At 52.3% G+C, this 26,307-nt stretch overlaps 8 protein-coding genes across 8 annotated transcripts; 6 read left to right on the plus strand and 2 right to left on the minus strand.

Annotated features, from left to right (window-relative positions):
• Positions 1-595: 595 nt before the first annotated feature.
• Positions 596-1,476, plus strand: NECHADRAFT_80154 (uncharacterized protein; the record flags this gene model as incomplete). Its single annotated transcript, XM_003047989.1, has 2 exons — positions 596-912; positions 975-1,476. 2 exons carry the CDS (start codon positions 596-598, stop codon positions 1,474-1,476), a joined length of 819 nt encoding a protein of 272 aa, XP_003048035.1.
• A 189-nt stretch (positions 1,477-1,665) lies between these two features.
• On the minus strand, positions 1,666-3,370 carry NECHADRAFT_60869 (uncharacterized protein). The gene is made up of 3 exons (XM_003048197.1): positions 2,612-3,370; positions 2,160-2,559; positions 1,666-2,108 (listed from the first exon to the last, which is right to left on the minus strand). Exons 1-3 carry the CDS (start codon positions 3,255-3,257, stop codon positions 1,904-1,906), a joined length of 1,251 nt encoding a protein of 416 aa, XP_003048243.1. The 5' UTR covers positions 3,258-3,370; the 3' UTR covers positions 1,666-1,903.
• Positions 3,371-4,806: 1,436 nt separating this feature from the next.
• Positions 4,807-7,313, plus strand: NECHADRAFT_40313 (uncharacterized protein; the record flags this gene model as incomplete). The annotated part of the gene is made up of 17 exons (XM_003047990.1): positions 4,807-4,840; positions 4,930-4,940; positions 5,007-5,063; positions 5,171-5,199; positions 5,316-5,364; positions 5,403-5,446; positions 5,535-5,677; positions 5,914-5,945; positions 5,995-6,231; positions 6,279-6,314; positions 6,372-6,468; positions 6,516-6,564; positions 6,618-6,682; positions 6,796-6,866; positions 6,925-7,128; positions 7,183-7,209; positions 7,260-7,313. 17 exons carry the CDS (start codon positions 4,807-4,809, stop codon positions 7,311-7,313), a joined length of 1,239 nt encoding a protein of 412 aa, XP_003048036.1.
• Positions 7,314-8,558: 1,245 nt separating this feature from the next.
• On the minus strand, positions 8,559-10,157 carry NECHADRAFT_39965 (uncharacterized protein; the record flags this gene model as incomplete). The annotated part of the gene is made up of 2 exons (XM_003048198.1): positions 8,559-9,731; positions 9,783-10,157. The coding sequence occupies 2 exons, from the start codon at positions 10,155-10,157 to the stop codon at positions 8,559-8,561; spliced, it is 1,548 nt and encodes a 515-aa protein (XP_003048244.1).
• Positions 10,158-14,034: 3,877 nt separating this feature from the next.
• NECHADRAFT_93398 (uncharacterized protein) lies at positions 14,035-17,565 on the plus strand (the record flags this gene model as incomplete). The annotated part of the gene is made up of 1 exon (XM_003047991.1): positions 14,035-17,565. The coding sequence occupies one exon, from the start codon at positions 14,035-14,037 to the stop codon at positions 17,563-17,565; it is 3,531 nt and encodes a 1,176-aa protein (XP_003048037.1).
• Positions 17,566-18,447: 882 nt separating this feature from the next.
• On the plus strand, positions 18,448-20,287 carry NECHADRAFT_93399 (uncharacterized protein; the record flags this gene model as incomplete). The annotated part of the gene is made up of 4 exons (XM_003047992.1): positions 18,448-19,047; positions 19,215-19,856; positions 19,907-20,114; positions 20,145-20,287. The coding sequence occupies 4 exons, from the start codon at positions 18,448-18,450 to the stop codon at positions 20,285-20,287; spliced, it is 1,593 nt and encodes a 530-aa protein (XP_003048038.1).
• Positions 20,288-20,706: 419 nt separating this feature from the next.
• On the plus strand, positions 20,707-22,188 carry NECHADRAFT_39922 (uncharacterized protein; the record flags this gene model as incomplete). The annotated part of the gene is made up of 1 exon (XM_003047993.1): positions 20,707-22,188. The coding sequence occupies one exon, from the start codon at positions 20,707-20,709 to the stop codon at positions 22,186-22,188; it is 1,482 nt and encodes a 493-aa protein (XP_003048039.1).
• Positions 22,189-23,340: 1,152 nt separating this feature from the next.
• Positions 23,341-25,813, plus strand: NECHADRAFT_69126 (uncharacterized protein; the record flags this gene model as incomplete). Its single annotated transcript, XM_003047994.1, has 5 exons — positions 23,341-23,641; positions 23,774-23,865; positions 23,944-24,980; positions 25,089-25,179; positions 25,242-25,813. 5 exons carry the CDS (start codon positions 23,341-23,343, stop codon positions 25,464-25,466), a joined length of 1,746 nt encoding a protein of 581 aa, XP_003048040.1. The 3' UTR covers positions 25,467-25,813.
• Positions 25,814-26,307: the final 494 nt, after the last annotated feature.

Below are 26,307 nucleotides of genomic sequence, written 5' to 3' on the forward strand. Positions count from 1 at the left end.
ATAATATTAATCTTTATCTAGTTATTTCTATATCCTGGATCAATTCCATTCTCATCATAGTTGTGATATCCATGGAGAGCTAGGTGACCTCAGCCCCGTTTATCACACGGGAAGCCGTATTTGATCCAACGTTTGGCTGCATACGGACGGCTGCTCCGTCCCGTACACAACCATTGGAGCCGGGCAGGGTCCGAATTGATGAAATGGTCTGGTGAGTGGTCATATCGGCAAGTACCCGAGGAATTACAGGGCGCAGACCTGTGAGCAGTCATGAACCCAACTGAGACTGCATCTCGCCTACAAACGGGCTATCCAGGACTGTATCACAAACAAAAAGGCCCAGAACGCCATGCGCAGGGTATTTCAGGGCAACTACTCTTTAGAATACTCACCATTTCTGGAGATTCTCCTGCGCGTTTCCACGTCTTGGCATCGCAATGCTGAGCCATGTTTGCTGAGGCTGGACATGGATAGTTTGATTCTGCCACTCCTGACTTCTATATAATCCCAAGACCTCCCACACATTGTTCTTTTTTCTTTGTCTTCCCATATACACTTGAATATCCTGGATTGTCTCCCTTTCGACCTATCCCCCATGCCGCCAGTGGTTTTCCGCAAGGTCGGCGACCAACACAAGTCCCCCTTCTTTAAAAAGCTTCCCCCGGAAATCCGAAAGATGATCTACACGGAACTCTTCGGATCTCGTCTCGTCCATGTCCTGTTCCACTCGTCCGTGCATCGGAAACCCAAGACTTTGTACAAAAGACAAGGCGCACCCCCTCGAAGCAAGATGCCTGGCTGGGCGCATTGCGTCTGCCGACAGGGTGTCGACTCTCCGCCTCACCTGCATAGCGAGAGATTTCACAAGTGGTGCTACATGAATACCAACATTATCTTTTCCTGCAAGTATGCGTGAGTAATTTTCCAAACTACCTTGTTGTCAGGGAAGAGCCGACACTCTAACTCGACTCCAGCTTCGAAGAAGGCATGCCTATTCTCTACGGCTCCAATGTTCTGTCTTTCACTCAGCTCACAGACTTTCTGGTATTTATGCAGTTCTCCTGCATCTATAAAGCTCTAATTACGAGAGTAAACGTCTCTGTCAACCTGGAAGGCCTCGACGGTCGCACATACGACTTTTATACCGAGTTCAAGACACTGCTCCGGTGGAAAAGGAGGGCCGGCGCAAGGCGTCTTGAATGTCAGATGCTGTTCTACGGATTGGACGACTTCCCATTCGTAGAGAGAGCTCTTCACCAATCCATTAAAACGATAGAGCGGGAGGCGCTGCAAGACGGGCCTCGGTTTCGCCTTTTCGTGCCACTTCACATGCGGGAATCGAAGGGGCGATATTGTTGGTCTGGTTCTACCAACTACAATGTTGAGATTCATTGGCGAAGTGACAACTCGCCTACGGCTGTTGGCTTCGGCGAGGCTTCAGACGATGAGAACTACGGGATGGTTGTGATTGACTAGAGGCATGACAGCTGCTTAGGTACTGAAAGATAAGGGAATCCCGGATGGACTAGCGAAGACTACACGGCGGATCCGGGGAGGAAGACATTGAGAAATGAGATCTAGACAGAATGACACTGATGGCCCTTGTGGAAATGATGTATGCGTGGGTAAAGGGATTCAGCTCCAAAAAAGAGTATGCCAATACTTGACATAATTTACACCTTATTTATTGTTACCTAGGTGGGAATAACTGCTCAAAGGCCAAGACACTATCCAACCGGAGTATCAAAGTGGAATCGAATAACTGCTCGAAACAAGCACCCTTCAAACCAAAACACGCCTGCTAGAGCAAAACCACAAAAAGCTAATACTTGTACAACCTAACCTTGAGCCAGAACTCAGGTCGGGACCAGTGAATCAGAGCACCGTCTATGATATACCAAGCCTACCACGACCTCTTGCGAACGACATCACGCACAATCCGCCGGCACTCGCTCGGGTCCTCAAAGACATGCCAAGCCTCGCGCGGCACACCCTTAAACGCCTTCTCAAAGCGCTCAGTTTGGTTCTTCTCTTCGATGCCAAATGAGGCAACATCGGTGGCCTTGCGGATGAGGATCATCTTGATCCAGTGGGGGAAGGCTCGGTACCTACAGCATCCTGTTAGTAAGAGACAACAACTCAAAATCAGGGCAACTCACACTTCGCCGTACGCCTCGGGGTCAGATTGTGTAGAGTCTCCAATCACAATCATCTTCTTCTTTGGTAGCCACGAGTGAACCTTCTTCATGCGATCGGCCTTGTACTCCTCCGTCCCCATCGTCAACGCCGACAACAATCCCGCGACAGTCCGCCAACTCGAGTCTCTCAGTACGAGTGTGCCTTGCGGAAAGTAACGATCGCGGAAGTCGCGTAGCAGTGGATACAGGTTGTAGGGCGAAGCGGAAAGATAAAACCAAGGAGTGTCGCGGGGTAGAAGGGACTGCAGATCTGAGTAAAGCTCAGGCATTCCGGGGACTGGAGTGGGTTCGTCGACAAAGGTGGACTTGAGAATTCCCAGAGGATCGCTTGTCATGGTGACTTTGATGGTGTCGTCAATATCTACAGAATGTTAGTGGTCACTCATACTTACACGCACGAGTCGAGGACAAACCTGAAATGACGCCCCATCCTTCAGGCCCAGCATAATAAGTCTGCATATCGAGTATGCCCCTGACCTCCCTAGGCACCAGAGCCGTCGCATCGACCACAGATCCCTTATGATAGCGCTCGAGGGGCATGACACTCGTCGTGATGCCGTTGACGCTCGTCGGCCCCAACCTCAACTCCTTCTTACGGTGTTCGAGCCAAAACACTCTCGCAGCTTGAATGTCCCAGAGGAAGGGAATTATCCTCTCCTCGATGACATCACGCTCTGCTGCATCTTCTGCAAGACCCAACGTCTTGGCGATGCTCGATACAATGTCTGCGACACGACACTTGGGCTCGTTCTCAAACACCGCGGCAACAAACTCGGCCTCCCATACATTCGTGTCTGGATTTCGGTACGCCGTATTATCAAAGAGCCAGACAATATCGCCGCTATCGACAGCCTTGCCAAAAGGGTTCAGGTTTGCGAGACGGGAGAGCCATGCCGAGATGTTAATAGGAGCAGCGAGCGCCGCGGTCTGGACTCGCTGCAAAGCTGGATTTCTAGGGTCGGGCAGGTCGTGCTCGACCTTGTCAAAGTTGCGCGCCTTTCTTGTTCGTAACTGCATGTCGCCTGCAAACGAGGACGGGCTGAATTCTGTTTCTGGCATTGTGAAGGAGGAAGAAACGGCCCGGGTGGCCGCTACAGGTATATGCGATGTAGGTTTCTGCTGTGAGTGATTCCCGAGACTGAGACTGCGGGGAGGCAAAGAACGAGGAGGTCGCGTGCAAAGAATGAGTCTTGAGAACGTAGGAACTGTATCAGGAGTCGTGGGGTCGCGTGGATGTTTGAGGTCAGGTTTCGGAGTAGGACGTCAAGGCGGAGCAGGCAGCGAGGGCCAAGACAAATGGATGTTTATCAAAGTCGCAAGACAGGAAGGTCTCAGTCACCAGGGCAAGGCGACAATAATAAGAGCAGGCGCCCGACATCCAATCCATGGCTGCTGAACACGCCCAAGGCTTGGCTCTGCTCCGTGACCTCATGGGCATCAGCAAGGCTGTGCAGGGGGGGAGACCAAGACATGGCGATGCTTAATTATTGCTGGTTCAATAGGATGGCTGGCCTCAAGATCGTCAAAGATCGCCCGGCTCGGGGAGTGTGAGGGAGGTCCTTTTGGTGCGTTCGCAGAAAGATTGTGGGTGGCCCGGTCCAGGTGACGTTGCTGCATGATGACGATGGCCTTTCCGACACCTTAAAATGGCAATGCTACGCTATTGTGCGTAGGCTAGCCAGCTAGTAACAGGGAGATGGCCATTTTGCTGGCTTGAAAAGAGAGCTGAGGTGTCAAAGCACCTGCATAGGTGTGCCACCGAGTACTGTAGTTAATTGTTGATCTTTGACGCTTTGAATTGTGCTCGCTCATCATGGCTGCGCGGACCAAGATTGTTGGGAGCGATCTCGGGCACAGTTGGCTTAAAGCACTACCTAAAGCTATGACTGGAAGCGGCTTACACGACTCTAGATCTTCGCCCAGCTTTACATTCCCCGATGAGGCGTCAATATAAAATATTAATTCAATATAACTATTAAATCTTGGTGTAGAAACCAACCTTTAAAGCGTTCTCTCCTACCCACAGAATAGGGCTTCCTCTACTCTATGGCAGGAATATCAATAACATCAAGCATCCACCGGATGAACTGCCATGCGTGTCGGTCTGGTCGGGTTGGGTGCTTCGAAATATATACATAAAGTATAGGTCAACATCACGGGTTGCTTACGAACTTAGAGACACAGGAGAGTTGGTACCTTACAGATTCAAAAATGCCTCAAACCATTTCATCCAGTACCTTGCCGCTGATTGTATTCGGAGGAGCACTTGATGGTGGGATAGAGGGGCATCTTTTGACACTAGATCATGGTCATTGTAGTTAAGAAGTACTTTTTCCAGGGCCTTTTTATCTTCTCTCAAGAGGTATCTCTTACCAGGACTGTCCAAAGTATGATTTGCATGAGTCAACTCGAGCCCCACAAGCCATGGATCGAGTGATCGCGGAAATGCCCCTCCATGTGCAAGTACCCCGCTAAATCACGCGGCGGCCCTGAGTCTCTGACGCACCTTCGGAAGCAGTCTAAAACTTCGTGACTTTGCCTTTTTTTCCTCTCTGCAATCGCATCACAACGACGGCACCTACGACAGCCAAACTTGATCCTGAGCAACATGACTATCACTGTCGTTCTTGGGGCCCAATGGGGTATGTCTTTCTCCCTGGCCTAAAATACCCCTCCCCCGCACCCAGCCGATATCGGTTCCATCTCATTATACTAACCAGGACTTTCACAGGCGACGAAGGTGTGAGTACTCGAGGAGGACCCAACGCAGCCGACGACACCCAATTACTGACGATACTGTGTACTCAGAAAGGCAAATTGGTTGATGGACAGTGTCGGGACGCGCAACTTTGTGCCCGAGCCGCGGTAAGCACAACGCAGGCAGAATCCGGTCGACCTATAGCTTCCACCAACCTCCCAGACTTCCCCAAACAACGAATCTACGCTGGAATACCTGCTAATTATCGCCAAAGGGTGGCCACAACGCTGGCCATGAAGTGCGGTTGGTCGAATTCTTTCCATAGATATGTTATGTTGCTAATTGGTGTCAAGTATAAACGGAGTTTCGTATAGGTGGGAACCAACATACGTGAAAGGACTAGGTGGCTGCTAACACAGAGTTAGCTTTCATCTCTTGCCCTCTGGGCTGATCAACCCAAAATGGTTTGTCAAGTCGTTCAAGCTGGCCACAGCGAGGCTGATAAGTACCATAGCATGAACTTCATCGGTTCGGGCGTAGTCTTCCACGTGTTAGTCTTTATATGGCCCTCAACCCCTAGCCCGACCACTACACCTCACCCCTCAACCGAACATGCCAAGACTAACTCTTTCCTCTAGCCCAAGTTTCTTCAGCGAACTCCAAGAGCTCGAGGACAAGGGCCTCGTTGCGGTACATGATCGGATTCTTGTTTCTGATAGGGTCAATGTCCTCTTGGACATGCACATTGCAGTGGATGGTCTCGAGGAGAGGGAGCTTGGAGGTTCGTCCCACAGTGTCTGAGATTGTCGTCGAGAAACAGCAGCTAAAGTCTACCCCAGACGGAGCTATCGGAACAACAAAACGCGGTACGTTACCCCCAGGACTGCATGCTGGACCATCCCTTTCTATTTCTGTCGCCTCTTTGCGGGCATTCCCAAATCTCAAAAGCGGGGAGAATCTCGGTCATCGTCGTGCCAGCGACGCTATATGAGCAACGAGATCTAACGTCCGCCACAGGCATTGGCCCCTGCTACCAGGCAAGCAGAGCGGTAAGAGATAGTTACATCAAGGGAGCGGGCTGTGGGCTAACTTTCCCAGCGAAATGGCATCAAATTGACCGACGTCTTCCACCCTGAGCTTTTCGAACAGAAGGTGAGGCGCTTGGCCGATGGCTACCAAAAGCGCTTCGGAGAACTGTTCGATTACGACATCAAGGCCGAGCTTGCTCGTTTTGATGAGTACAGGGAGACGCTGAAGAAGTACGTCGTGGATGGCGTGTCCTTCATGAGATCCGCACAGCAGAGCGACATGAAAATTGTCATCGAAGGCGCAAACGTAAGGTTCTCATCCTATGACTAAACGAACAGTACTAAATTGAACAGGCACTGATGCTCGATATTGATTACGGCTCCTACCCAGTAAGTTTCCGTCAATTTGGCCTTGCACCTTGCATCAGTACTGATGATCAACTACAGTTCGTCACTTCGTCAAGTACTACGCTTGCTGGTATTATTGGTGGTCTCACACTGAACCCCAAGAACATCACAGAGGTGGTTGGAGTAGTCAAGGCTTGTACGTGGATTGCTTCAGGGTCGTGATTCACTTCTGACTAGCAACAGATACTACCCGTGTCGGGTCGGGAGCCTTCAAGACCGAAGATACCGAAGAGTACGTCTGAATTACCATGTTGAAGCCACTTTGAAGCTGAAAGACAACCTCAGGATTGGCACCAAGCTCCAGGAGATTGGACGCGAATGGGGAACATCGACTGGCCGCAGACGCCGATGTGGATGGTGAGTTTCCGTTATGGCTCCTGGCTGTTGACAGACTTACTGACCGTTCTCAGGCTTGGTGGGCACAACCTCAAACCCTTGGACAGTAGGGAACACGACTGACAAGCATATACAGACCTTGTTGTTGTCAAGTACAGCAACTCAATCAACTACTACGACAGCCTAAATCTCACCAAGGTAGACAGCGCCCCCGGCATGCTTATGACACGCGTCGAAACGCTCTAACGCTCTGCAGCTCGACATTTTGGATACTTTCGAAACGATCAAGATCGCCATCGCTTACAAGGTCGACGGAGAGGAACTCGACTCTTACCCTGCGGATCTGGACATCCTGGAACGAGCCGAGGTGGTTTACCACGAGATGCCAGGCTGGCAAAAGCCGACCACCAACGCCAAGACCTACTACGATCTCCCCAAGGCGGCCCGCGAATACATTGAGGTGAGCATATTCACATGCGCTAGCAGAACGAACAGTATCGCTGATCACTAGCAGTACATCGAGAAGTTTGTCGGAGTCAAGGTAGGAGTGCGCGCATACTGACCCGGACCGCAATTACTAAAGTTGAGCAGGTCAAGTACATCGGCACTGGTCCTGACCGTGAGGCCATGATCCAGCGCGCCTGATCACGCCAGATAGATGAGGCATCCAAGGTTTGACTTGGATCGTACGCAAAGAGTGTTGGCTGCCGAAGCCATTCGGTGACCCGAAGAAAAGAATAGTGTGCGCATTGGGAGAATAGATTTGGGATTTCTCACAGGTAGGCCATACCTTAGACTACAAATGTCGGGCCACGGGTTCGCCCTGGGCCGATTACCTCCAAAAAAAAAAAACGTATGGGATACTCAGGTCGAGGAACATAGACTGGAAAAGCTCCGAATACGTTATCATCTTGTAAAGTCCACCTTGGTGGATCGGTGACCTTAAACACATCCGTTTTGTGCGTCGTAGCGTAATGACGGACAAGTTTCGTGTTTTTGCCTTTTTGAGACTCTGCTTTCAACCAATCATGGACCTCTTTCCATGTAGTACATCTTTGAAGAAGAGACTGTAGAATGACATGCTCTTTAGCAGTTCATCCATCATATCATCTTGTGAGCCGAGATTATTGAGAATGTCTATATTCTCCTAGCTCGCAATGGTCTGAATCACCTGCTTTAATCCTTGACAATTAAACGTTTACCTTGAGTGCACCAGTCACTTGATTCATAAGCCTAAAGTGAACGATAAATATCAACGCTAGGAGATGGGATTTCGTCCAGTGGAACAGGGGTGTCTTTTAGAAGCACGAGGATCCCGGCAATTGTCTCCGCCGCGAGATGGATACGACAACTCGCAAATGCCGTACAATGCATTCGGCAGTCGAATACGAAAAATGCGTTAACCCGCATTGGCGACTCGCTATTAACCCTACCAATTTACAAACACCTGGATACCTAGACAATACCATCGCTAGCGTCTCCCCCAAAGATGGCGCCAACCACCTGGACCTCGGGAGAGGCGCTGAACCAACAAATCCAATCCCTTGGTGCTCCATCAAGGGTCGGCCCGGGGAGGTCAACTTTAAAGTGGGAATGATGACAGTGCACAGTGCTTTTTACATGAGTTAACCATGAATAAAATACAACATAATAAATAAGCTGTTGGCTATGCTAATGCTCCGGACCCCTATTATATAAAAGTACAAGGCATGGACCGCCTCAGGTCTATCGACTCATGAACCAAGACCCCCCTAAAACGCCATTCACTGATTCCTGATCCTGTCTTGAATCATGCATGATTTCCCCCCCTTTCTCTCGTATGATGTTTGGGTATCAACCAACGCTACTATTGCAACATCGAAACAATGCTGAACCAACCCCTTTGCCCGTCTATGTTCTTCTACCCCACCAGCCCTTCTTGATGCTTAGGTCAAACATGTTATTGTGGACGTCCTCGGCCATGACCTTGACCGCACCCTTCATAGCCCTCTCGCTTATAGTAAACGAGTCGTAGAATAGGTGGTCGTCGGGGGCTTGACATTCAGCCGTCAACTGCTTCGTCTCGATGACCAGATCGTCCGTCTTGCCCTTGACGCATGGTGTCCAGACATCCGCGAACCGCATCGAGTCGTTGCTTGATAGAGTTCCACGCCCTAGCGAGTCTGCCACCTTTAGGCGCTGCATCTCTTCTTCTGTCATGGCATCGAGGATTGGCCTGACGGGGTTGAGTTTGAATCCAGTTCGCAGAGGGTATGGAGCAAGGATGACCCGATCGCCCGCTTTCTCGGTTTCGTTGGTGTGCTCAGCATTGCTGGCAGTATCGTCCCTCTTAGCTTTGCTCGACTTTTCAGATTTTTCTTCCACCAACCCATCGGGCTTTTGCGTACCCTTGTCCCTCCACTGCGAGATTGCAAAGGAAATCATCGTGTTCCAGTGCTTGGTGAGCTCGGCAGCATTTCGAGTCTGCTCGGCAATGCTGTTGGGAGACGGCGGCTTCGGTCGACCATTCCAGCCGGGAGTCATCGAAATGTCGAAAAGCGTTGGGATCACGATGCGGAAGCTCTCAAATCTGCGCTCGTCGACCTTCTCAATGGCGCCGGGGGCAGTTAGCTCCTTGACCTGGGATTCGGTGGCATTGGTCCAAAAGTCCGAGTAGGCAACGGATTTCGGGTCCAGTGATGCCCGATACAGAACCTCGGCCTGTTCGATGATCTCGTCCGTCATTATCTCGATAATCTCCTCCGAGTGTTCTCGTGGCATCGACGCCATGTTCCAGATTTCCCAAAGACCAAAGGTGAAAATCCACAATGTCTCACGAGGGGTGGCTTCAGGTGACGGCATGGCAAGGAACTCTTGTACCTGATCTGCCAGACTGGGGACTTGGAAAGGGGCTGGATACTGCTGAGAAAGGTAGTCGTAGTCCAGAGCAGGCTTTTCATGGACGTCGGTGTGTCGGGTGATGTCGAGCAGCTTCTGTATCGCCACTTCGTAGAGAGTGCTGTTGACGAGACCTTTGCTGGGACCACCAGACGGCACGAGGGAGATGTGTGATGTGCAGTTGAGCTGGGATGGATGTTAGTTACATAGCTAGAATCTGTTGTTCGTTTAGCTCACCTCTTCGCATAGCTCCTCAGTCCACGTTCGGCGGCTTCGCGAGGCGTCGGTGGCGCTACCCATGATATCGGGGGAACCGAATACCACGATCCTCAGGTTCGCTTCTGGTAGCGGCTCAGAGCCCCACGATAGAAAACCATGGTGAAAGGAGCCGCCTGATATGCGTGCAGGCAACAGGCCGAAAAGCAAAAACACAGCAAAGAACAAGGCCGATGCTTGGAGGAGTAGCCTGAAGCCTCCACGCCAAACACGGGTGGAGCAGAAAATGACGACGTTTCTCAGGCCGAGCTGGCTCATCAAAGAGTTGTCGCTGTCATGATGGCTTGGGAGTTGATGATCGAGCTCGGAGGGTGATTTCCATACTGTGTTGAGCATGATGCGACGAAGCATAGAGTGATGAAGTCGTAAACCACGTTCCAAGTCTAGGGCCGGGGGACAAGTGTACTTGTAAGGGTGTTTATAGAGATGCCGTTCCAGCCGAGGCCGGTGATGATAAGCGGATAACGGAAATGCGAAAAATAAATCACTGCCGATTTATCCAGTCGAGAACAAGAGGCGTACAGTTGAACCTCGCCCAAATTCTGAAGCGCTGACGTCGTGTGGAATGTTGGCAGTGAGAAACACTGACTAGGTTCGGGCGAGGCGTATAGATGTGGATGAAGCGAGAGAGCGAGGACGAATCTGCGTCAGCTGCTCATAAAGAAAAAGGCGAGAAGCCGAGAATTGGTCTAGAATGTTTATTGAAACCAAAGGGAAAAGAAGTCGGGAGAAAATGGTTGAAACGAAAAGACTTGATGTGTGCAGTGTAGTGCAGCGCAGTTGGGAAACTCGTCAAACAAAGCAACAACACAAAGTCAGGAGAAGACGGGAGGGAGTTGGCGGGGGACAAACAAGGGGTGTGCAACGGCCTCAGCGGCGGACCACCGACTTATTAGGCACTAGAATACCCTTCCCCCCAGGTCACCGGCTTGGATGAGCCAAGAGTTATCGTTGCCGTCCAAGAGCTTCGATTTGCGTGGCCAAGCTCGACCTGCCAGCCTTGTGGGAGCGGGATTGTGGGAGGAAGAGGCAACATCAGGGATGCAAATGCAAGCGCATGGATAACAATTGCTAGAAAAAAACTCGATGGATCCCTGCGCATTTGTGGGATTCATGTGGCCAAGAGTCCAAGACAAGTCGTCGCTCAGAGGTCGAATCTCCTGAATTTCGCCTGTTTCAGCCAGTCGTTGGGTGTCGTCTTGCAGCTGTCCGTCGAGTTTGTGCCCACATCCCGTGAGTGTTGCGTTGCGTTGCGTCGCGGTGCCGTCTCCCGCAATGTGAGCCCCGATCCGGTCTTGTCCTCGTCATCTGAATGGCTTGCCCACGAACCAGCTGTCGCGTCCAGAAGCCGATATCCGTAAATTGGAACCCCAAGGAGTCGTCGTCAGCAGTGGAGCGTTCGCGGTTGGCGGCGCCTCCTGTCAAGCCACCGGCACTGCGGCACAGACAAGGGTCCCTTTCCAGAGTGACATTGTCCAAGACATGCTGCCGTTACATTGGCGAGTTTGCGATTGTCGAGAGCGGTGTTGCACCCTCTGGGAGATTGTGTGGGGTGACGAATAACTGTAGATGAAGTACGTCTTGGTGTTTTGCGACGCCAGAAGAGGCAACCAGGCACGAGGCAAACCCCAAGACTCAGGTACCAGGCATGCATCATAGCGGCTCCTGTCTCAACGCATCCATCATCCCACGTATTGCAGCAAGCCCCAAACGTCGATGCATAACGCCCTATCCTGCCATCATCAATAGGTATGTAAACTCGCCTCTACCACTCTGTTTCATTTTGTCCTGATTCTTCCCTCAAAGCGGTTGGCTTCTCCGTCCACTATCTGCCCTGACGTTACACGTGCATCTGCTCAAGGGCAACATATATCGTGCGTCATCAGTGAGATCGGTAATAACACCTCGCAGCGCCGAGATTGTAGGTACATAAAATGGGCCGATGATGAGGTCTGCCGAGATGTCTGCTGTCCTCCCAAGGACAAAGTCGGCATCTCGTCTTGTGTAGCCATCTGCCTGTGGAAGGAGATTGCAGAGATATGAGTCTGTACCTCACTCAACGCTCAAAACCTGTGGCTTGAAACAGTTGACGGGTTCTCTGTGCCACGATACCATCATCACGGCGGGCTGCTGCCAAGAGCTGTCCAATCTTGGACAGTGTAGGATGAGGTGCTGTCAATGCTGCTGTCGCTCATGCGCTGGCATTTCCCCGTGTCTCCCCATTTCTTTTGGCCGAGCCGGCCCCGGACTTGAGGCAACTCCAGACGCCATACAACGCAAACTTGCAGCCATTTGTGACAACAGTCGCCATAAGCGAGGCAGGGCCGCCAGCCTGACGATGCTGATTCATCCATGTCAGCTTTTGGCGCGATTGGCACTCGAATCTCTGTGGCGGGTGAGCGCTAAATGACTTGGGTTGCCGCGCTGGGCTGTGCAAAGCCAAGGCCTTGGTAGAGGGTGTAAGCAAGGCAGATCGCAGCGCGATCGCCAAAGAAGAAATTGACGAGTTGAGTTGAGGGGATGCCCTGCAGATGATTCATTAACTGCGGAGTCCTAGTTCTTGTAAATACCCTCCCTTTAGACCGCGTCACGCGGGTCAAGGAATAAACGAGACACCAGAGGCGTGCAGTTTAGCGCTGCTTTGAAAAACCTCTCGAATGACAGTACTCGATAGAATAGCCTAAAAGGATAAAGATATCTTGTTAAAAAGAAGCAATAACTTAGATTTCTTGTTACTTACCTATTTTAATATCATTTTTTAAAACACCTTCATATCTTTAATCCTTACGGGACAATGGGCTAATTGAAGCTCAGCAGTGTCTTCTTGTCTTCACCCGGCTCCGCGTCTTCCATCACGGAAATGCCATCCCTGCATGAGTGGAGAATCCCTTTCCGGCCTTTGGTTACTCGATAACACAAGGTTCGAGCACATTTTTCGTATCAGCACGACGGAAACGTGAAAAAGGTTTGCCCTGATGTTGATGTCGCTTGGCCAACCTTTTCAGAAAACTGGAGTCTTGTCCTTGATGAAGGAAACCATTGAGTCAAGTCTCAGGAATTTGAGATGAGTAGAAAGGTACAGGTCCAATCGGGGAAACTTGACCAAGACAAGCGTTCCCTCATAACGGGGTCTTGGAAAAGAAACCATCCTAGAAATATCATGTCTCAGACTTTAAGGACAAGTGGTCAGCTATTGCCTCGCCGGGTTAAATAGCTGAGGCTATCATGAGTTCACTTGGACACGACCGGAGCCGAGTAACAAGCGGGAGATGAAGAGCAATTTAAAAAGGGCCCTGTTCAAGGGCGGCCAAGATGAGCATCTCTCTCAAGGGCGGTAAACAACCGTCACGAGGGAGAAAGACGGTTGCTCGAGGCCCAAATGGAGGTGAATGACCTTTTTCAAGGGATTCTTGTTCTTTTTATAGAGGAGGCGCATTCACACCTTGCAGCAACCACCAAAACAGCCCCACACATGCATCACCAAACGGGGCTACATCTAACGCGGTCAACCAAAGTCCTAAACAAGTTTACCCGCATCACGATTCTCTTGAAGCTTCCCTTGATATTGGCCCGATAACAATTAGACCGTACCTATTAGCCAATCTTCTACTCGAAACGGAAATCACCTTAATCCCTCTTGTCAACTCTCATACATCTCGGCAACACGTCAGAGTCGCATCCGAGTGGCTCCTGCACGTGCATCTCACCCCTGTCAGGCTTTGGACGCCTTGAAACCGTAAACCCGTCACCAACCACGGATGCCACTCGGGACTGCCTCAGCCTCTTCCCGACAACATCCCATCTCACTCTTGTCGACAAAACATCTCACTACTGCGTACATGGCTGGATCCTCCATCCATAGCCTCACACTACGCGAACCGACCCTCGTATCGCCAATCCAGCGTCTGGCTTACGCTGCGAACCTCTCCACTATCGATACGCCGCTCCGCGCCTGAATAGCACCCTCCCTCCGCAGCAGCCTGCCCGCTGAACACCATGTGCGCGAGTCTCCCGCGGCTACGACCCTTCGAGTCATGATCGCATCGAGGCCACTTTGCCCGCTGCCTCGCCCTACACCATCAGCTGCCGCCCCACGGCACGCTGCGCATTTGCGCTATCCCGCTACCTCAGCTCGAGTCCTCCCGCCCTCCCCCCACCCCAGCCGCCGCCGATATTTTGATTCATCAGGCTTGATCTAAGCCTGGCCGCCGGTATGCTGTCCCATCTGAGGTTCCACAGGCGAGGGCCATCGAATCCTGCTTCGCCATCTCCCGATCAACATACTACTTCACCCCCGGCCGGCCACTCTGCGCCGTTCCCTTCCGATGTGCTCTCACCAGACCTACGCCCAACTTTGTCGAGTCCTTCTGGCCTTCCTCCCACTCTTCCTCCTATAGCCCGCGTTACGTCAGACGAGCTCGATCAGTCGCGGCACCATCAACAAAATGCTAGCATGGCAAGTCAGGTAGAATCTCGTCCTCACCAGACACCAAAGTCGCCCTTCAACGGCGGAACCGGGTTCATCGGTGGTGTCGCCCTCAGAAACTATCAGCGCGATATGGAAGCCCAAGCTGCCGAAGCTATGGATGGCGGAAGAGGTCTTGGTCTGGTGGACCAGTATTCAGCTTCACAACCAACTCTAGCTGCGAATGTTCCCCCATCTACCAGGCCGCCTCCCCAAGTTCTGAAGAACACGAAAGCAGCATCTTCTTTTAGCACGCCCACAGAGTTTCAGAATTCTGCACCTGTGCCTACAGGCCGGCGCCCTGCAGGTACCCGGCTTGTCACAGACCTTCCCTCGCTTGTTCACTCTACCAGCAACACCGAGAACCCGAAGCCGAGGAAAGGTCTTCCGTTCCTCAAGAACCCAATGTCTACTCTGTTGATGAGGCGGAAAAACAGTCAACATGCGCCAGACCTTCTTCCACTGCCCATGGCAAAACAGAAGGAAGAGCCCATGTACGATCCACGCATCAAGGGTACTCGAATTCACGATTTCAGTGCGCCACGACCAAAGAAGAATGCGCCTACCAAGGATCCCTCGCAAGCATCTTTTACCTCGCCAGTCCCTGGTTCTGCTGTGCCTCCTGAGCAAGAAAGGTTTCCAAACTCACCGGTTGTACAGCCTGAGCAGGCTCCCGTGTCAACCTCAACCCAGCGCATTCCCAGTAACGCCTCTGAGTCCGTTTACTCGCAAGATTCAAAGCTGGTCAATAATACGCCAAGCACAATATCCAAAGGGACACACGATCCTATACCAGAAACAAGCGCATCCCCTGGACCAGAGGCACCCCCAGTTCCCCCAAAAGACGAAGGCCCAATCTCAGTCCAGCCAAGGTCACCACAAGCATCCCGATTAATCGAAAGCAATGCCTCCATCTATGCAAGGTCGACTGCCTCGGTTCGAGTTGGCCGTTCCAGGGGCCCTTCGCTCTCTGGGTTATCAGGCAAGGACATCCCATCAGCAGTCCCCCGACACATGAAGAGCACATCCTCAAGATTCAGTTTCGACATGATTGGAGCCGCCAAGCAGGAAAAACTCCTAGAGGACAGACACAGACAACGAGAGCTAGAGAAGAAGACAAGCGAGCCTTCTGGCCCACGAGATTCTCGGTTTGACGACTTTGATGATGACGCATTCGATTACGACGCCATGATGGATGACGATGGCCTGGAAGAAAGGATCCCTGGCGTCAACGCGGACTATGAAGACGACATCTACGAGGAAGAAATCCCTATGGTGGGCGAGGACTTGGACGATAACCTCGAGGACAACCTCGACGACCCCGACAACGATCAAGAAAACTTTTCTGGCTTCGTTTTCCAACGATCCAACCCAACGTCGTCGCTGACAAGCCCACTCAGTGCAGGCTTCATACCCACCCCAAGAGATACAGATGGCAACCGCATCGGCTTCGCGACGAGTCAATATACTCCCAACATGCCTGAAGGATTGTCTCCCAACCTCCCCATCAATCCCCAGGCCATGCAGCAAATGCAACCTGGTGGGCTGGGAATCCAGGGTTTAGATGTGCCTCGAGTGCCCAGTTTGGAGAATGAGGCGGCATTCCAGAAGAACCAAGACCTGCCCCCCATGAATATGGGACGCTCGCTTAACGATGATGATCTGTACTTCGATAATGGAATGCTAGGATTCGAGAACGAGTTCGCCGAGGATCTTGCTGCCCCTCCAGAATGGGACGATACCCCCTTTGACGAGTCGATATTCGACAACAATGATACCGATCAGTTTGGGCGGCCGATAGCTGGCGCTTTCGCGCAAGCTCAGTCTGAAAGACGAGCGGCAAAAGAGGATGACACAAAACGGGAGTCAGACATGACGACCCGATTCTCGGCACATTCGGCGGCCTCACAATCAACAGCACATACGTCGTTGAGCGTTGAAGTCAAGAATGGTACCGAGACAATGGCTCTGAAAGACAGCTCTGAGTCTAACTCGCCAGCTGAGCCTTCCGCTGCGGGTCAAGAGGCTCCTTCAGATGGCACCATGGCCGCCTACCAGGCCGCACTCGCCGCAGCTGCTCATAAGGCGGCGGCGTCGGGCAAATTTCAACGTAGCTCATCGCCACCACTCCAGGACACGCCCCTATCCGAGCCAAGTCATTCCCCGGATACCCCAGATCGCGGGGAGTCGTTCAAGGAGGACCTTGATGGCATCGATGACTACGATGATTATGGCCAGTCATACGAAGATTTGGCTGACTTTGAACTCGACGACGATGCCATCATCGCCGAGGCCAATGCTAGTGCCCTGGCCAACGACTGCGATGGGTGGTATGGTCAGGAGTTTGGCTTCTATTCGGCACCTACCAACTCGCATCATGGGTCTGAAACAGTTGACTACGAATACGCCAACGGCGGCTTCTTTGGTCCTAAGGGAGGTCTGGATCGCAGCACCAGTGGTCGCATGGTGTCAAGAGAACCCAACCTCACGCCTATTACGGAGCGCTCCGAGTATTCTAACAGAAACTCGATCATGAGCCTCAGTATGCCTGGGTTCGGCGGGGGAACGCCTTTGCAGAGTCCCGGCCTCGCTCAGCTGGCTCTGCTAGGAGACCGTGGTGATGAAATGAGCCTGTCTGCGCTGCTTCGGCTTCGGTCCAGAGCCTGGGGAGGATCCCAGGCTAGTCTCGCTTCCAGTCAGAATGGTTCACCTCGATCAGAGAGAGGCGACCTATCCAGTTCGCCTTGGGGCCCCAACTTTTCGAGCCCACCTGCTTTCCACGCTCGAAAGAACTCAGTGCTATCCACCATTAGCCACGATTCAGACAGCGTTAGCTTTTCCGGAAGCCCAACGTTGACGGGTGGCATTCCGGGCTTGGGCTTGGGCTCTCCTCCGCCTCCTGTCCCGCCATTGTCACCACTTGAGTCCGACATGCGGGAGGATGCCAAGATTGCCCCTTTGAACGTCAGCCGACCTACATCAAAGGTCTATGAGAGCGGTATTTCACTGTCGCCAATATCAGACCCCGAAGAGAGCATGCCACCATCCGCCATGGTGAGCCCTCTGGAGCCCTCTAATAATGTCAGTATCCCCGAACCTGGCGACACCCCTCAACGACCCAGCATAGGTCATCGGCACAAGGGTTCAGCCGACAGTATATCATATATCCAAGAGCAAGACAGCGGCGCGACTCGTTGGGTCATGGAGCGACGGCGTACAGGTGAATTTGGGCAGGTCGAAGTTCTCGAGCGAGAAGTTGTCGAAGGGGGGCGGATATAGGAAGACTGCCGACTCTGCGAAAATGTTCATGGTTGAAAATGACGGCATAAACACATATATGTTAATACACTATGGGATGAGGAGTTATGGATATGGGTTGGGTATATATATATACAGGAGACACTGGTGCGAGCCGCGACACCGAGCCTGAGCATGGGACCTCTTTCTCGGATGGCTCGACTCCCGAAAGGGTTGGCTCACAAAAGAAAAGTGATTGATGGTGTTTGGAGAGCGGATTTGGAATTTGTCGGCCTGGAGCTGGGTATATAGTGTTCAGTCCCACGGGCTGCATAGAGCAGCATTATGGATATGATGACGCCTGAAGAGAATATGTTCTGATTGCGACCTGATTAAGAGCGCAAGATATTGTTCTTCGGTGATGACTATGGGATATTAGATGGTGAACTGTTCCCCATTCCTCATGGTACGCTGATGCCACATGCTTCAATGCCTCTTCGAACAATAGGAGTAGTCATCCTGAATTAGGATACACATTCCAACTGTTTTTGACTACCTTTGCACCAAGGCTCATCAAGATTCATTCCAACCAAGAGATTCTGCCTCCGAGTGAGCATGATTGTTAGAGCGTTCTTGCTGTTTCTGCATCTTCACATCGTGCCGGCAGGTACAGGGGCGTTGGCTGAGAAAGCGCAACTGCCCTCCATGGCAACCTTACCTAACGTCAAAAGGTGAGCTCACCTTCTCTTCGGGACATCCCAACTCCCCTCTTACATGACCGAAATTGACGACTCGAGTCTTGGACCTGTCTTGAGATTGAAGTTGGTGTCGTTTTGGAGTCTTCTTGGACCTCTACCCTTTGTTTCGCTGACTACGCCTCTTGGACCTTCCATTCAGGACGAGTACTCTGACTTATCTCTCAAGATGCGCTCCTTACTTCCCTCAGCTGCCGCCCTTGCTCTTCTTTCCACCTTTGTGTCTGCCGACAAGCCTCTCATTGGCGATCTCGAAGCCTACAATCGCGGCTATCTTGGCGAATTCCCCTCTCAGACCTTCCAGTCTTCGGATATCGTTGCCCCGTTGTTCCAGGTCAACACATTTGACCCGAGTCTCATCGACAACTCAGGATACCTCTTCCTGACCCTGGAGTACAGAGGCAAAGGAGGTCCAGCCATCTTCTCGAGCAAGGATCTCAGCCTGGTGTATGCCGATCTCAAGTACCAGCGAGCCTTTGATGCCCGCGCGCAGGAGAGTCAGGGTTTTCAATACCTTACCTTCATGGAGGGAGGTTTCTGTCACATCTTTGACAATACGTACCAGAAAAAATGGACGGTTACAGTGGATGGTCTGGGTGGAATGGAAGCTGACATCCACGAGTTTCAATTCACCACCACGGGAACTGCCATCATGTCGGTGTACCAAGACGTCAGATTCAACCTGACGGTTCTTGGGGGGGCGATGGATGGGTGGCTCAGCGATTCCGTCTTTCAGGAGGTTGAACTTGAAACGAACCGCGTCACCAATGTGTGGAGAGCGTCAAATCACTTTAACCTGAACGACACCTTGCTCGAGTACAACCCCGAGACGACTTTCAGAGGAGGCGAAGGCTTTGACTGGTTCCATCTGGACAGCGTGTTCAAGGTATGGGGTTGTTTCTCGGATTGATTGAAGCATTCTCACCATTCAAACAGACTAAGGACAGCCACTATCTGGTGTCATCGAGGGCACTATCAGCGATCGCCCTGCTTCGAGCCGAGGATCTCAACCCGCGGTGGATTCTTGGGGGCAAACGAAATCAATTCAAAGATCTCAGCGACGGAAACGCAACAAACTTTGCCCACCAGTACAATGCCAGGTTTGTCCAGGGAAACGAGAGTCGGCTCAGCTTCTTTGACAACCAGGTTCGCGAGACGGGCGCTTGCAGCCAAGGCAACTGCTCTCGCGGAGTTGTTGTGGAACTCGACTACGAAGAGATGACAGTAAAGCTCCTGCACGAATTTTACCATCCTCAACGCATCTCGTCTGGCTCTGGTGGAAGCGTTCAAGGCCTAGACAACGGCAATTTCCTGGTTGGTTGGGGTGCAAACCCTGGCATCACGGAGCATCTTCCCAACGGAACAATGGCCATGGACATCCAGCGAGGGGTGATTCCCCATGACCATGAAGATCAAGTGGACATGGATATGTCGGTTTACCGCGCATGGAAGATGGATTGGGATGGCCGGCCACCATGGGGCCCGTCAATTGCATCAGTGTCCCCGGGAAATGTGACGACGGATGCTACCATCTATCTTTCATGGAATGGCGATACCAAGGTGGCCAGATGGGAGGTGGTAGGTCATTTCACAATCTCAGTTGGCTGATTCGGTATTGACAATGACAGTACGCTGGCGAGGACGAGAAGAACGTGACAACTTCTCGCAAGGTCATCGGCAACTCGACTCGCACAGGTTTTGAAACGGAGATCCTGCTCGAAGGGATTTCTCATCCCAAGTTTGCAAGAGCCGCTGCCCTGGACAAAGATGGCGAGGTTCTGGGTCTTACAGCTACAGTCGACATTGCGAGCGGCGAGATCCATGGGAACAGCAGCAGTATCTAGAAGATCAGGCCTGACCCTTCAGATGAAGACATAATCAACAATCCAGAAGAAACGAAAGGAGACAATGAAGAGGAGGAGGAGGAGGATGCATCATTCCATGCGAGTCCCTCAATGGGTTTGGTGTTTGCTATGGCGGTGATTGTCGCATGCTATCATTTCCTTTAAGGCGCGTTTGGTAGGAGGTGTCAGGGTGAAGAAGGGATCCATTTTTGGTGCAAATATTCAACAAAGCTGAGTTGTGTGTGGTATGGGGAAAGCAAACAAGGGAACTAATTCAATCGTGTAGGCAGATGAAGTTATCGTCTTATAGCTAGGCTGACTCTTTCAACAAAATAATTCATCAAGACGATGTTAACATGGATGCTAAGAAGATCCATGGCAACTGTGGGCTTGAGGCGTGTTCAGGGTAGATGACAGCTGACTAAGCTAAATTGCCGTCATCAACTTCTTGCCGTGATGGCGACCTTGATGCAGACTGGAACTTAGCATTGTCGGCTTCACTTTTATCTAATTTCTCTTCATTTTTACATTGTTTGTTTCATTTGTTGTAGGAGACCATGAATGCAGCTCTATCCCTCCGTCGGATGCCTTTTGTTTGCCGGCGATGCCTTCAGCTTTCTCGCCAGCGGGGACCATTGCCACTCGCCCGGTTCTCATCCCAAGTCGACAAGCCTCAAGATGAGGGTCAGAAACAAGGGGAATCCACCAAAAATGAAGAAGTCAAGAAACAAGAACCGGCATCCGAGAAGGAGCTGGGCCCAATGGCTCGAAGATTAGAGGAAGCTACTGAGGAAGCCCTTTTCACCGGCGGAAGAGCGGGACGTCGAGCAGTTGAGGATGCGGGCTTCTCGGATGAGTTGAAGGAGAGGCTCTTGAGCAAGATTGCCGATGCAAAGTTCAAGTCGGAGCATGCGGGCGCTTTTACGGAGGCTGGTCTGTCCTCGTCGGCAGGCGAGGGCACGAGACACATTGCTTCGGCGCAGGCTTGGACGGGGGAGGAGAACACGGCGGACACGGTGCTCAGAATGCTCGACGATGCAAAGAAGCCGCTTGCTCCTGGTCTTAGGGGCAAGTACCAGCCGCCGCCGGTGGACATGCGGCTTCAAAAAGAGCCTACTCGGTCACCGGGGCAAAAGGTTGCTACGGCAAGGGATAGGGTGTCTACGTATGTCGGCATGGGAGCCAAAGATAAGTCCAAGAACGGTATGAGCGAAGAGGAGAGGGAGGCTTGGCGAAAGGAGCTGCGAGAGAGGTTTGAACCAGGGGCGAGGGCACTGCCAAACACCATCAGCGGGCTAGCGGCGCTTGCCAACGAGCGTATCGAGAACGCCATCGCTCGGGGTCAATTCAAGAACATTCCTCGAGGCAAAGGCATTGAAAGGGACGCAAGGGCCGATAACCCGTTCATCGACACGACAGAGTACATCATGAACAAGATGATTCAGCGACAGGACATGGTACCACCGTGGATTGAGAAACAACAGGAGCTCGTCAAGGCAGCGGGTGCGTTTCGGGCGAGGTTGAGGAATGATTGGCGGAGACATGCGGCGAGGATGATTTCTTCGAGGGGCGGTTCGTTGCAGGAGCAGATGAGAAGAGCAGAAGAGTACGCTGCCGCTGAAGAGGTTCATAACCCGATTGCGAGGAAAAAGGTTGAAGAGGAGGGAATAAAAAAAGCTCCGCAAGTTGTGGGAAGACCGTTTCGTGATGCAGCGTGGGAACAGGCCGAGCACGCATATCACAAGCTTACGATTGAGCATCTCAACACTTTGGCGCGGAGCTACAACCTCATGGCGCCTGACTTGGCAAAGAAGCCTTATTATGCTCTCGAGCGGGAGCTCAACTCTTGCTTTGCTGATGTAGCGCCTACAGTGGCACGAGAGATTCGAGACCGCGCGGCGGGTGGGACAGCAAGATCGCTTGGGGGTACTGGTCAGAGGGCCAAGCAGACAGGGCTGTTAGAGTCGTTGGCTGGGAAGGGGGACAATGTGAGGGTCCACGTTGAAGCGGAGGAGAAGGCATATGGGCTGAAACAGTGGTGGAGGGATGTGTGGAAGAAGGACTGAGGGGACCGGTTCTGTAGACATTATTTCACGACGGATGTAAGAATGTGTACATTACACGACAGCATGGAGAAAACGAAGGGTGTAATAGGGAGTTACGAGGATCTTTGATAACTCGTGTTGATTGGGGTTAACAAATCGCGTTTGGTGTGAAGTTCGCCCGGCCTTACCACGGCCATGGGAATCTCTCCAACTGCTCGGCGACTTCAGGGGTTCGACAACGCTGAGTGGCTGCTGATCTTTCTTAGTTTCTGGGCGTCAACGCCGAGACCGCCATGCAACCAGGGAAGCGGAGCCGCATGTCTTCAATTGACGGTGTGTTTCTTGCGTGATAAAGGTTCGAGAAGGTTGCTAACAAGCATGTTGTGAAGGGCTTAACCATGGGCGAATCATGCTCAGGCATGCTTGGGACACTCAGACGACCGAAAAGGCAATCAAAAAGCTCCAATTTCCTCACCTTCTAATAACCCATAAACTTCAGCCGTTAAACACCGAGACCCCGGCCATCTGCGAGTAAAGATTGGAACGGCCCACTTGGACATGGACTGCACATGCATGGCACTTTGAACCCAACCTCTCCTCTGCCCACGGTTCATGGCCTCATGAGTCCCGGTCTCTTAGTAAGAGACAAGTCACATACTGGGCCGTCCGAAATGAGCAAAACGTCTTTATCCCGACTCGGCCGGCCATGGTTCGTCCCGCTTGGAGCCGAGAATCCGCCCCTAGAGCAAAACTCGTCGGCCTCGGGGCCCCATAATTTTCCAAAGAAAGGCTCCTCCCGACCCCATCAGACTTTGGCCCAGACTTTCTCACCTCCTTGTGTCCTTCTTCTTGCTTTGCTTGTTCGTTGCCGCTGTCGATGGTGAGTGCTGCTACCGTTCTTGTGCAGCCGCATTGGTTATTGTTACTTTATCCTGGTTGGTCCACCTAGACCTTATCAGTTCGAGTGTAGTCCCGACCTTGGTCTCGCAATCTCTCACTTGTCTGAAGCTCTTCAGACAGTCTGCCTGAGGCCTGGCTGACATTCAATTTCATCAGCGTCTCTGAGCCATCCAAGACTGGTATTCTCCTGGTTCCCGTCAGTTGAGCCACAACACCATCTTGGCATAGCTTGTCAAGCTCTCCCACCCATTGCAGACTTGACCAAGCAAAGCCATGGCCGACAACCAAGACCAGGTGTCGCCAGCCCCGGCTGACGCCCCGCCGTCAAAGACACCTGCCGATACTTCGGCCGCTATTGACTCGGCCGTTGACGACTCGGCCGCGCTTGACAGCTCCGATCCCAGCAAGACGCACCGTAACATCATCGAGCATGCCCGTGCCGCCGCTCACAAGGAGCGCAACATGACCCTTCGTCAGGGCATCAAGCTTTACCCCAAGGCCATCTTCTGGAGTATCCTTATCTCCACTTGTATCGCAATGGAGGGTTATGACATTAGTCTTGTCAACAATTTTTGTATGGCTCTCAGTCCCCTTGTCCACTTGACAATCTATTTGTTCTCAAACACAGCCTGGGATGCCCACCCAGCATCACTACCCTCAACATTCCATCCCTGTAGTTGAGCCATCCTCTGACACTTGCCATTAGACGCTTTCCCCCAGTTCAACAAAAAGTATGGTGTTCTTGGCGACGACGGCACTTACCAGGTTCCCGCCGCGTGGCAAGCCGGTCTGAGCAATGTAAGTTGGACACTCGTCCTATATCCTCGTGTCTTCGCTCTCAGAGAGAAGAGTAGTCGCTGACAGTTTGCCGATTAGGGTGCCAACTGTGGTGAAATTATCGGTCTCTTCATCAACGGCTGGGTTTCGGAGCGCCTTGGGTATAGATACACCGTGTGTGTCTGCCTGATCTGTGTCACCGGCTTCACGGCCATCTTCTTTACCGCCCAGAACGTCCAGACTCTGCTCGTTGCTGAGATTCTGTGCGGTATCCCGTGGGGTATCTTTCAGACTCTCACCATCACCTATGCGTCCGAGGTCTGCCCTGTGGCTCTCCGTGGCTACTTGACCACCTATGTCAACTTCTGCTGGGGTCTCGGTCAGGAGATTGGTATTGGCGTTATCCGCTCCATGCTCAACCGTACCGACGAGTGGGCTTATCGTATCCCCTATGCCCTGCAGTGGATGTGGCCGTTGCCCCTCTGCGTGGGTATCTTCTTTGCGCCTGAATCGCCCTGGTGGCTCGTCCGAAAGGGTCGTAGCCAGGAGGCCAAGCAGGCCTTGCTGCGTCTAACCAGCCTTGACCGCGAAACTGACTTTGACGCCGACGAGACCATTGCCATGATGGTGCACACCACTGCCCTCGAGGAGAAGATGACTGCTGGTGCCTCATACTGGGACTGTTTCAGAGGGGTCGATCTTCGCCGAACCGAGATCGTTTGCATGACCTGGGCGATACAGAACTTGAGCGGCAACTCTTTCTCCAACTATTCCACTTACTTCCTCGAGCAGGCCGGTCTCTCAGCCGACAAGGCATATTCGTTCGCCCTCGGCCAGTATGCCATCAATATGGTTGGCGTGCTGGGTGCTTGGGCTTTGATGACGCTCGGTATTGGTCGACGAACCCTATATCTTTACGGTCTCTGTGGTCTCTGCTCCATGCTTTTCGTCATGGGATTCCTCGGCCTGGTACCTGATGCCCACCGAGACCAGGCATCGTTGGCCACTGGCAGCATGATGATCGTGTGGGCACTCTTTTACCAGCTCAGTGTGGGCACCGTGTGCTACTCCCTCGTTGGCGAGCTATCGTCCCGTCGTCTTCAGATCAAGACTGTTGTGTTGGGTCGTAACGCTTAGTGAGTCTCTCAATATTGACCCCGCAACGGTGATCGGGATAGCATCCCGAGAGCTGCTGCAACCATGAACATGTTGCTAGTTCGGTTCGCTAACCCGATGGTGAATAGCAATATCATTGGCATCATCAACAGCGTCTTGACGCCGTATATGCTCAACCCTACCGCTTGGGACTGGGGCAACTATGCCGGATTCTTCTGGGTAAGGTCCCAATATCCGTTAAGGCTGCTTTGACAAGTGCCGTTTGCTGACAAGGGTGACAGGGCGGCATCTGCTTCTTGTGCATCATCTATACCTACTTCCGCCTGCCAGAGCCGAACGGCCGAACCTTTGCGGAACTCGATGTGCTTTTTGAGCGAGGCATCAGTGCCAGGAAGTTTGCCACAACTGAAGTGGACGTGTTCCATGAGACGGTAGAAGAAAACGTCATGAACCGCTACGAAGAGCTGGCCGATTCACCATCAGACAGGGCTGATGAGAAGGCCTAACTCGGATCAGATGAACGAAATGGTGGTCATGCGTCCATGGTTGCGAGGGCGCATAAGAGATGGTGGTGCCGACCATGCACGGCTCTGTGCGAAGCTACCCCAGATGACGAGCCCCTGCGCTGTGCCACCTGCGGGTTACACCATGCCATGCATGGTTAAAAGATCTCATCAAGGCGATATCTCGGATCTTGGTCGGCGATTGGCGTTGGCGTTGCCATTGACATCGGCTTTGGCGTCTGATGGAGAGGGTGATGCATGAGCCTTGGATATGGAGGTTGGGGAAACGACAAAAGGTCGCAATGTATTTCTAGTTGAAACCGTCATGAATAATTGTAATGATGCGCAGTCAGGTTGGCGTCTATTTGGAGCTCACGCTCAATGCCAAGGAATTTCCGTGCCCCCACGTTCTTGGCGATGCAGGCTGGCTTGGTGTCAAAGGACCAATTCGATCAGATATCTTCTTGAGCAAATTGCTTCGTCTTGGACCGTATCCTTTGATGACAGCCGCAGGCAGCTGCTTGAGGCTTGCGTTGAGGCTTGCTGTCAGATGAATATCCCACGCTGCAAAGGCAACACGGAACCGGGCCGGTCACGAGGACGGGACCGGCAGTCAGGGACAGGGCGGTCTGTGGTCTGTGGTCTGTGGTCTGTGGGTGGAAGAGGTGGGCAAGAAAGACAGAGGCTGCGACAAGGATTCGGTGATGCAACAGGAGCGAGCTAGCGAGGGCTTCGCGGCGGTAGCGGGAGCGTTAGCATGGACCGGAGTACGAGGTGACTTGCTGGAGAAACGGAGCAGAAGTCTGGAGATGGCCGGTGTTGGAAGCGGATCCTGTGAGAGCGG

The sequence above is a fragment of the Fusarium vanettenii genome (assembly GCF_000151355.1).
Source record: "Fusarium vanettenii 77-13-4 chromosome 5 genomic scaffold NECHAsca_12_chr5_2_0, whole genome shotgun sequence".
In the NCBI taxonomy this organism is placed as follows: Eukaryota; Fungi; Ascomycota; class Sordariomycetes; order Hypocreales; family Nectriaceae; genus Fusarium; species Fusarium vanettenii.